The sequence below is a fragment of the Pongo pygmaeus genome, chromosome 7 (assembly GCF_028885625.2).
Source record: "Pongo pygmaeus isolate AG05252 chromosome 7, NHGRI_mPonPyg2-v2.0_pri, whole genome shotgun sequence".
Taxonomy (NCBI): Eukaryota; Metazoa; Chordata; class Mammalia; order Primates; family Hominidae; genus Pongo; species Pongo pygmaeus.
Window position 1 is genome coordinate 98905224 of NC_072380.2, and position 12110 is coordinate 98917333.

At 32.9% G+C, this 12110-nt stretch overlaps 1 protein-coding gene across 1 annotated transcript in view; it reads right to left on the bottom strand.

Moving 5' to 3' along the window:
* The window catches only part of CNGB3 (cyclic nucleotide gated channel subunit beta 3), a 165210-nt gene that overhangs the window by 62775 nt on the left and 90325 nt on the right, over positions 1-12110 (bottom strand). The window contains exons 7-10 of the mRNA XM_054498565.2: positions 11083-11133; positions 4774-4860; positions 1639-1703; positions 775-897 (exon numbers count right to left, since the gene is read on the bottom strand). Coding sequence (XP_054354540.1) covers positions 775-897; positions 1639-1703; positions 4774-4860; positions 11083-11133 — 326 coding nt within the window. The remainder of the gene's footprint in view (positions 1-774; positions 898-1638; positions 1704-4773; positions 4861-11082; positions 11134-12110) is intronic.

The window sequence follows — 12110 nt, forward strand, 5'->3', positions numbered from 1 at the left end:
TATTAAAAGTTACCTTACTGCTCAGTTGTCTAAAGTAGCGGCTTTCAAACTTTTTTCATCATAATCCAGAGTGAAAAATGCATTTCACAGGCCAACTCAGGATACACACACACACACACACACACACACACACACACACTCCCCTACTATCAGACAGACTCTGATATTTTCTATTCTATTATTCTCTATCCTCTTTCACTTAAAAATGTACTGACTTACTAAAGAGGTTTTTCAGCTTAAAAAAATTTTTATTTGGACCAATTCATGTGGTACTCGTGCAATTTTGTTACATGTGTATAATGCATAGTGATCAAGTCAGGGTGTTTAGGGTGTTTATTACTCGAGTACAATACATGTTTTGAAACTATAGTCACCCTGCTTCGTTGCAAACATTGAATATATTCTTACTGTATGTTTGTATCCTTTAATCCACTTTTCTTTATGCGCTCCTCTCCCCACCACTCACCCTTCCCAGTCTCTGTTATCTTTCCACTCTCTGTCTCTATGTGATCAAAATTTTTAGCTCCCACGTATATGTGAGAACATGTGATATTTATCGTTTTGGATCTGGCTTATTTCAGTAAGATAATGACCTTCAGTCCCATCCATTTTGGTGCAAATGACATGATTTTATCCTTTTTTATGGCCAGATAGTATTTACCAGCTATTGAATGGGTTATGACAGCTTCAAAAACACTGGCTCTCATAAATTCATACAATGAAACAGAATGTTAAAAATAATCAATAAATGTTTCTTTCAAAATCAGAACTTACTCATTTCCTTCCCCATCATACACCCATCTAGTAGTGCCAATTCCTTCATAGTTTGAAGCCCAGTAATAAACACAGGCATTAATGTGCAGAATAAACAGCAAGTATCCAGTTGTTCGAATAACTCTGTCAGACAGAAAAGATGTAAAGTAAGATTCATGTTGTTTCTGAAATACAGCCTATTTTAACATTTTCTTTTCCTTAAAGTCACCAGCGAACCCCTTGCTTTGGATTTGTGAACTGTTAACTCTCATTAGTACAGTACAAAGTGATGGTGCCATTGCATGTTTTCTGATGGCAATGTCTTGACTGGGATTGACAGAGTGTAAAAAAGAAAAAAAAGAAAACTTCCTCTCTTTTCACAGATGTTGTGAGTCAACTCCGTGAAAGACATGCCTCAAGGGTCACTTCAGTTTAAGTCCCATAAAATACACTATGCTAATTTAACTGGATATCTCTGAAAAGCTCATGAGACTATGCTACGATGAATGGCAACTAGAGGTTTTGGTGCAAGTAAAATTTAGAACAACAAACGAATGAAATTCAGATTAGGAATGAATTATCATGAGAAAGGCTTAAAGTTAACTTGCAAAAGAGTATGTTTTTCTGTACTTGTTTTGACAGAAGCAGATAATAAGTCCTATTTTCTTAGTCCAGTACTCTTCTAAAATCTGATATGATTTTCATACTTTTATTTCACTTAAAATATCCACATCTGTTCCAGAACATAGTCCTATATTTTATATAGCCAAAGCTGAAATTATATCCTTTTTTTGAAGAGGGAGGTCATATCCCTGCCAAATTCTGTCTAAAATGTTGTACCATTGCTTTTTCCCCTTTCCCCAAGTATAATGATTTATACTTTACCTGTAGATATATGCTTTGTCCATTATAGATTCTAGGTGATGATTAAATTCAAAAAATGAAGTGTACTATATAGAAAAGCAAAAGAAATCCAAAAGCATGTTAGTCTTAAATATATATATTTAAATAAACTGTATGAAATAGATTTTATTACTGAAAATAATTTTATTCATATGTCTTTTAAAAAAACTAAGATCCTGTTTAGTGGTATTTTCCTCTGGACAGTACATTTTATAGCATGGTATTACACTTCCAGAGCTTCTGGCTTTATTTTATTGCTACCCTCTAGTTATAGTCTTATTTTTAATGTTTGTTGAAAATGAAACTTAAAAAACATTGTTTTCCTTTTTGTTTTGAAAGCGTGTAGTAGAACTCTATTTCCCAACAATTAAAGTCACACTCTCCAAAAACATACAGAAAAGAGGAAAAGTGTAATGCATTAAAGTTATAAATAGATGTTGTCTTATTGCTCAACACTAGCATTATTTTTCAGTGAATTGCATTAAATGTGTATTTGCTTAAACAAAATTTAAAGTTCAGTAAGTATTAGCATTGGCTGTTCTTGACATTATTCAAAGATACAATGAGTTTATGTGCATCTAATACAAGCAGAGTTACTATTTCCCTCAAGGTTTTTTCTTGCTTACTTCTACTTTTATCTCAACTTTTTCTGCCTGCATGCACTCCTACTTCCTACTTCCTACTTCCTCTTTTATGTCTATAGGCAGTAAAGTATGGAATCCAGAGCCAAATGCTAGTTCTATCTCTACCACTTACTACTGTGTAACCGTGGAAAAGTCTCTTGCTATTTCCATGTCTTGGTTTCCTTATCTGTAAAATGAGGTCAATAAGAAAAGATGCCCCCCAAAAGGGTTGTGTACATACATGAGTTAATATATTTAATGTGCTTCAAATCATAGACTCTTATAGATAGAAGCGACCGCAGAGATTACTTAGATCAAAATTTTGCCCAACGTAGATTGACTGCAATAGAACATTTAGAATTAAAAATAGTATATGTAATAGTAATGACTATTTAACTAGAAATATACACAAATGATTTGTTTTTCCAGAGTTCCTAAGTAGAAAAAAACTTCTTAAACACTCAGATTATAATTTAAATGTGTGGTAATTTGTTACTTGTGCTCTTAATACAAGTTTGCACAAAGGCGTGATTTTATATTTAGCTTAAGTGTTCACTAAAAATAAAATGTATATTCATTTGTTTTCTCATTTATAACTTGGAGACATATAGATGATAAATATTTATCCTAGGAAATTGTGCATTAAGATGACACCCTTATAAATAAGTTAAATGAATGGACTATGGGGCTTTGAAAAGAAGATTAATGTTGACTGTCACGATTTCCTATATTTAAACATCTAATGGATAGAGAGGGCTTTTGGACATTTTAGGGTTACAGAGATGTGGAATGAAGAGTTGGCATTTTGCAAGCTTTTATCATAATGCCAGATAAACTCCTAAATCTATAGAAACCTGAGAATTTCTGAAAATTGGTTATCTCCGAGCAGGTACCTTCTGAAATTTCCATGTGAGACTGAAAATTTGATAAGGGATGGCCTGACCACTAGATTGCTTGGAACATTATTGTGTTCCACCTCCATTTATTCTCACATTCCATGGTCAAACCAGAAGTCTCTAGAGTTGTCTCAGATGTTTGGAAACATGGGATAAAGAACCTCTGAAGTTTAAATATCAGAGCAGAGAAAAAAAATCCTTTCAGCCTGAGGCCTATCCAGTCAATCTGATTATAATAAAGAATTTGGAGTCAGATAAATATGATAGAGTTCAGACACTGCCCCTCATATGCAGTGTGTCTGGACAGATTTTTCCATCATGCTAATTCTCATTTTCCTCGACTCTAAAATGAAGTTGTTGGGAGGAATCAGTGAGGTAATGAATATAAAGTTTTAGCAAAGTATGTAGCCTCAAGTGTGTATTCAACAGACAGCTGCGACTGTTATTGTCGTTGTTGTTGTCAGGATCCACTGGTATTACCAGGTTATGTTATCTTGTCTTCCCAAGATGCAAAATAGATAATTACCTAAAATTCATAAAGTCTTTTGTGATCCCTTTAAGAAGGTTGTTTTTGGAAATATATCATTGCTATTGTTAAAGATTTACATGAAATTTCAATTTCTGACTCTCCTCAAATTCTTTTTAGGTATCAAATGAAGCTATGAATTATAAAGTATTTATGTCTTATAATCATTTTGAATAGGTAATACATTCACATAGTTCAAAAACAATATGAAATATATACCTCCAAAAGTCTCATGCTTACTCTTGCCCCTATCCGTCCTGATTTTCCTTCCTGCTTTCCCTTCCCATCTCAGGTAACCACTTTGATGAGTTTCTTTTTGTAGCTTTTCAGTGTTTATGTAAATACAGAAAAATTGAATATTTTTCCTTTTTGTTATACAGAAGGTAGTATTGTTCTATAAACTGTTCAATAACTAGCTTTTTTACTTAGCAATTTATCTTGAAGTTTTTTCCATATCAGTACATAAAAAGCTTCCTCTTCCTTGTTTTAAAGCTACAAAATGTTCTGCTATATAAATTATATAAATATATTTCAGTATATTTAACTAGTTCCCTCTTGAGAAACATTTGAGTCGTATTCAAGTATGTAAGTAAATGTGATGTGAAAGTATGTGCTCACATACTTGTGAAAGCATGTCTATGATGTAAAACTATGTTTATGTTTTTTTTAGAATTACAGAATTTAAGATAAGTAAGATAATTTAGGGTAATCTAACCTAACCCCTTAATTTTACATCCCATATACCATGCATTCAGCAACTGAAAAAGGACAAATAGAAAAAAACAAAAAGTATAAAATACTCATTTGTAATTATAGCTAAATTTAGAAATACAAAGCATCCCTATTTTAGATTATACAAACATCTGTTATGAGATATGAAATAAAAACCAGGAGCAACTTTCACCAGTAGACTTTTTTTCTTCATTCATTAAAAAAAATTATAGCATTGATGAGGGCAGAAAGATGGAGAAGAGTTTGGGAAAAATTAAGAATATTGTTAATTTTAAGATACTTTAAATTGTTTCAAGATTTCCATTATAAGGGAAAAGACAATTAAATATAGTTATCTTACCTTTAACATCCTATTTGCTCTTAATATTGGATTAAACCCAAAGAAGAGGTAGCAAATATCAAATGGTATTATTGATGCAACATCCAACTGTTGAAAGAACACATTTACAAATATGTTGTGTTTACATGCCTTTCTGGGAATGGATGGATTTACGTTGACGTCTGTGAAAGTTGACCAGTCACAATGCATTATTTGTTGTTTAATCCAAAACTGCTTTCAATTAACTATGCATGGGACTTTTTAAGGTGTATTAGCACCATGAAAACTATTTTGTAGCCTCCTTCCAACATATTTCATTTCCACCTCCAGGCATCTGATCTCTCCTTAGGCATTGCATTTACTGGGATTTTTATTGAGCTGTCACATATACAATGGGCATAGTTGCTAATGTTAAAATACATTTTAATAGTGTTTTTAACATGGGGCTCTTGGACTAAAAATCAAGTCCATTCTTGATTTTATTTGAAAGCATTGTACTTTCATTGTAGTGATATATTTTTATGTTTCAGCCAATTCTCCTGTGTTCAGAGTTGATTATATTGTGGTTCATTTAGGCTCTTCAATGCTTTCTACTCTTGTCTACTTTGAACCATTTTGCTACCAATAAACTGCTTTAAAAGTATCTATCAGAACCTGTGCAGGCTGAGAGAGGAGAGCAAAGAAATCAGTAATGTTTGCAATTAATCAGCAGCTCTGATGGGAGAAGGTATTGAAAATACTATTAGAGCTAAGAAATTTTCAAAACTTGTCATGTATTAAAATTATTTTGGCCTTCTGTTACCCTGGTCATTATGAAATGACAATGTCATGCTTCATACTTTGTTGATGGCAACAACAATAAGAAATTCTTTTATGTAAAATAATTATTCATTTTATTAAATTTTACATGGTCTTAATAGGGTATATGAAAAACTTTAAGACATTTTAAGACAATTAAGAGCAGTTAAGAACATATTGTAAGGCCACACATATAGAACAGAGAGCTGAGGAAGTCCTAGACAGAGGAATCCATCAAGAGAAGGAAATAAAGAGCTTTCACATCAAAAAAGAGGATATCAAAATATCACTGCTCACTGATGATATGACTGTATACCCAGAAAACCCAAAGACATCTCCAAAAGATTCCTAGATTTGATAAACAAATTCAATAAAGTCTCAGGTTATGAAATCAATGTACACAAATCAGTAGCACTGCTGTACACCAACACACATACAGAAATGACCAAGCTGAGAAGCAAATCAGGAACTTGATCCCTTTACAACAACTGTAAAACAACAACAATAACAAATCCCTAGGAATATACTTAACCAATGAGGTTAAAGATCTTTACAAAGAGAACTACAAAACACTGCTGAGAGAAATCATAGATGACACAAACAAATGGAAACACATCTCATGCTTATGGAGTGGAAGAATCAATACTGTAAAAATGACGATACTGCCAAAAGCAATCTACAGATTCAATGCAATTCCCATCAAAATACCAACTTTTTTTTTTTCACAGGATTAGAAAAAATAATTCTAAAATTCATATGGAACTAAAAAAGAGCCCTTACAGCCCAGGCAACCCTAAGCAAAAAGCACAAATCTGAAGGCATTACACTACCAGACTTATAGTTAGCAAAACAGCATGGTACTGGTATAAAAGTAGTACATAGACCAATGAAACAGAATAGAGAACCCAGAAATAAAGCCAGATACTTATAGCCAACTGGTATTGAACAAAGCATACAAAAACATAAATTGGGGAAAGGACATCTTGTTTAACAAACGGTGCTGGGAAAACTGGCAAGCCACATGTGGAAGAGTGAAACTAGATCCCTATCTCTCGCTTTATACAGAAATCAACTCAAGATAAATCAAAGACTTAAATCTAAGACCTGAAACCATAAAAATTGTTGAAGATAACCTTGGAAAAACTCTTCTGGACATTGGCCTAGGCAAAGAATTTATGACTAAAGCCCCAAAAGCAAATGCAACAAAAATAAAAATAAATAAATGGGGCCTGATTAAAAATGTTTCTTCATATAAAAAGAGATAATCATGAGAATAAACAGACAACTCACAGAATGGGAGGAAATATTTGCAAACTATGCATCTGACAAATGACTAGTATCCAGAATCTACAAGGAACTCAAACAAATCATCAGGAAAAAAACAAATAATCTCTTCAGAAAGTTGGCAAATACTATGAATAGACATTTTTCAAAGAAAGTTATACAAATGGCCAAAAAACAGGAAAAAACGCCCCTCCCCCCGCCCAAATTGCATCATATCATGAAACCTCATTGATTTTACAGTACAGGTATTGATCTTTGTAACAAGTTAAGAAGTGTACAGAAGAGTAATTAAAATAATGTATTTAAAATAAAAAAGCAGGCACACTGTTGACCTGTCTAGTGCTACTCTAAAACCTATAGTTTTTGGCTCAAATCATAACGATCTTTTTACTTGCTTTCTATTCAATTGCTCAACTCCCCTCTCAACTCCTCTATGATGACAGTCATTAGTCATTAGCCATTTTAATATTAACACATTGGCACAGATTTCTGTAGATCTACCATTTGATCCAGCAATCCCACTACTGGGTATCTACCCAAAGGAAAAGAGTCATTATATGAAAAACACACATGCATATATAGGTTTATTTCAGCCCAATTCATAATTGCAAAAAATATGGAACCAACTGATCTTTGTAACAAGATTTGTGCAGAACAGTAATTAAAATAATGTATTAAAAATAAAAAAGCAGACACATTGTTGACCTGTCTAGTGACCTGTCTAGTCATTAAGGAAATGCAAATTAAAACCACAGTGAGATACCACCTTATTCCTGAAAGAATGGCCATGATTAAAAAGTCAAAAAACAATAGATGTTAGCATGGATGTGGTAAAAGGGGAGTGTGTATACACTGCTGGTGGGAATGTAAATTAGTAAAACTCCTATGGAAAACAGTACAGGCATTCCTTAAACGACTAAAAGTAGATCTACCATTCGATCCAGCAATCCCACTACTGGGTATCTACCCAAAGGAAAAGAAGTCATTATATGAAAAAGACACATGCACATATAGGTTTATTTCAGCCCAATTCATAACTGCAAAAATATGGAACTAACCTAAGTGGCCATTGAGCAATGAATGGATAAAGAAAATTTGGTATATGTACACCATGGAATAATATTTAGACATAAAAAGGAATCAATGTCTTTTGCAGCAACTTGGATGGAGCTGGAGGCCATTATTCTAAGTGAAATAATTCAGGAATGGAAAACCAAACACTGTATGTTCTCACTTATAAGTGGGAGCTAAGCTCTGAGTATGCAAAGGCATACAGAGTGATATAATGGACTTTGAAGACCAGAAGGGGGGTGTGTTTGGGGTGGGACAAAAAAACTGCATACCAGATACAATGTACACTACTCTGGTGATGGGTGCACTGAAATCTCATAATTAACCACTATATAATTCATCCATGTAACCAAAAACAACTTGTACCCCAAAAGCATAGAGTTGAGATAATTAATTGCCTAACAATTTCAAAGCCTGCTGATATTGAACAAGAATAGAACTTCTGGTTTGAGTTAACCAGATTAGCTATTATAAACAAATTACTTACTGAAAGTATTGGTTTAGAAATTGCATCATATCATCAAACTTCATTGATTTCACTATACAGGTATCGACCTTTGTAACAAGTTAGGTGCCCAGAACAGTAATTAAAATAATGTATTTAAAATAAAAAGCAGGCACACTGTTGACGTAGTGCTACCCTGAAACCTATAGTTTTTGGCTCAAATCATAATGATCTTTTTGCTTGCTTTCTATTCAATTGCTTAACTCTCCTCTCAACTTCTCTATGCAGTCATTAATCATTAGCCATTTTAATATTAACACATTGGCACAGATTTGTGTACACAGAGATAATTTATTTCTCATTGAACTGTAGAAAATTGAAGTATTGACCAACACTAAACCCTGTGCAAGACAATTTGCAAAGCATTTTGGGGTTGAAATAGGAGTAAGATATTGTTTCTATTCACAAGAAGTTAACAAGCTAATAGTGGAATGACCAAGTACAAAAATACAGTCATTTGTCACTTAACAACAGGAATATATTCTGATAAATGCATTGTTAGGTGATTTCATCATGTGAATATCATAGCATGTACTTACATAAACCTAGATGTATTGCCTACTACACACGTAAGTGGTATGGTATAGACATACAAGCCTAGGAGCATGTTACTACTGTACAGTATACTCTGTATATTACAGTATATCATTGTATGTTACCGTGCAGCGTGTTACTGTACTGAGTACTGTAGGGAATTGTAACACAATGGTAAATATCTTTGTATCTAAACACATCTAAACATGAAAAGATGTACAGTTAAAAATATGATATGAAAGATAAAAAATGGTACACCTGTATAGGATACTTACCATGAATGGTGCTTGCAGGACTGGAACTTGCTCTGGGTGAGTCAATGAGTGAGTAGTGAGTGACTGAAGGCCTAGGACATTGCTGTACACTACTGTACACTTTATAAACACTGTAGAGTTAGGATACACTAAATTTATTTAACAATTTTTTCTTTAATAATAAAGTAACCCTAGCTCACTGTAACTATTTTACTTTAAAAGTTTTTGAATTTTTAAAAATTTTTTTACTCTTTTGTAATAACACTTAGCTTAAAACACTCATTGTACAGCTGTACAAAAGTATTTTCGTTATATATTTATTATATAAGCTTTTTTTCTATTTTAAAATGTTTTTATTTTCACTTTTAAGCTTTTTTGTTAAAAACTAAGACACAAGCACACAAATAGCCTAGGCTTACACAGGGTCAGGATCATCAATATCCCTGTCTTCCACATCCACATCTTGCCCCACTGGAAGGTCTTCAGGCTCCATAACATGGGTGGAGCTGTCATCTCCTATAATAACAATGCCTTCTTCTGGAATACCTCCTGAAAGATTTGCCTGAGGCTGTTTTACAATTAACTTTAAAAAAATTCATAGGAGTACATTCTAAAATAACAATAAAGAGTACAGTATAGTAAATACATAAGCTAGTAACATAGTTGTTTATTGCCATTATCCCCAATATTATGTATCATACATATTTGTATGTACTATAGTTTTATATGACTGGCAGCCCAGTAGGTTTGTTTACACCAGCATCACTGCAAACAGGTGAATAACACATTGCACTGTAATGTTATGATGGCTGTGATGTCACTAGGCAATAGGAATTTTTCGGCTCCCTTATAATCTTATGGGACCATCACCATATATGTGGTCTGTCATTGACCAAAATGTCATTAGGCTAACACAAATTAAATATATAAATTAATTTAGCTAATATAAATTTAGCTAAATATAAATTAATTTAGCTAAATATAAATTAATTTATATTAATTAATTTAGCTAAATATAATTTAGCTAAATATAAATTAATTTAGCCCTCATTCAAACTCAGGAAAGTAAGAGTTTGGAATAAGCTTATGGCATTACAAAAGTATTTATCCTCTTTGTAGAATTCATCAAAGCAGCATAGAGATCTTTCATGAATATGCCTAACTATGTGACAATATTTAATAAAGAAAATTAGTTGGAGATTAAAAAAAAACAATTGAAAGGGATGTTAATCATTGTAGATTTCCAACAGGGATAGTTTGAGACCTAAACGCAGATTCGTATTTTTAAACAAACTCTGAAGCCACTAAAGAATTGTCTTTGAAGTGAGAGGCTAGAGTTCACTCCAGTTGGGTAAACCTAAATAACCCCTGACCTCTGCCTATTTCTCAGAGAACAAAGTACTTAGAAAATAATTATGGGCAATAAAACGTATGTTTTAGGAAAGGAAGGTTCCATGTTATCTAAACAATTGCTTCTCTTCTATTAATAATTTTTATTTTGAATATATGAGAACAAGAAAGAAGCAGGAGTAGAAACAATTTTGCAAACCTTTATAACATCATGCTACATGAATTGGGGGCTAGAATTTTGTAGACAAGACAAAGTATACAACCCATATTCCTTTACTGATGTGTAAATTAGAATTCAAATGTGGGCACTAACTTATTTTGGTCTGCTTAATAAAGGCTTATATGTTGAATTACCCACTTGCACATACAAGGAAATATATCAGGTAATTATTGAGAGGCAGAAACTTCAGGCTTATCTTTGTCTAATAAAACTTCGTACGTATAAACTTTGTTTATAGAAATCTATAGATGGGATTTAAAGTCAAAATGGTAATAGATCATGTGAGCAACTTTGAAATTGTTTGAGTTACCTACCTGAAATTTTGTAGAAGTCCTGTAGTGTTTCCTTAGCTCATTTGAATCCACCTGAAACATATTTGTATTTTCATTAATTTTAGCCAATTTCATCAATTATTTTTTTCTCACTTTTAAATTTATAACTATTTCTCTTGGCTGGTTCTTTCCAATTTCAGCCAATAAATATGCTCCATATTCCCAAGTATTAAAACAAAAAATGTTTGGCTTTAGTTTTCTTCTTATTATTGTCCTATTGTTTGCCACAATCAAGCTTCTCAAGAGAGTTGCCTACCTGCTTTACTCTATATGCGTCCCTCATATTTATCCTTAACTCATGGCAATTTGGTAGCAATTTGGCTTCTTCCTGCTTCTCTCATTTCATCAAGGCTAACAGTGCAAAGGTCACCAATGACCTCCTAATGATCACACCCAGGATATCCTTTATGGCACTTAGCATCCTGTTATGGCATTCATCATAATTTGAAATGACACATATATTGCTTGGCTCATTTATTTAAAATTAGTCTACTCCATTAAATGGTAATCTATCTGAGGACAGGTTTGATTTTGTTTAGCAACCATATTTAACTAGTGCCTAGAATATACTGAAAGCCCAATAAATATTTATTAACTGAATGAATAAAGAAATGGAGAGATGAATAAAACCTCTGAAGCATTAAAAATTTTTTGTGGACAATTTTTTTCCATGAAATTTTTCTTTCCAAAGAATCTGTAATCCCACTCTTAGTTTACTTTATATCTTCATTTCCTGCTTTTCAGTGTTCTTCTTGGATTCTTGGGCTAGTCACTTAAAAGTCAACATTCCCCAGGATTTAGCTCTCTTCTCTTTTCTCTTCATACTTGCTTCTTGGGAAATCTCACCCACGTTTATAGTTTCAGAGATTACCGTGCGTGTTGATGCTACCAAATCTCTACTTCCACCTAATATCACTTTCTTGAGCTGTTGATGGGTAAGCAACTGCACATTGTCCTCTTCACTTAGCAGATCCACTGCACCAAACCTGAATTCATCATCATTCTTCATT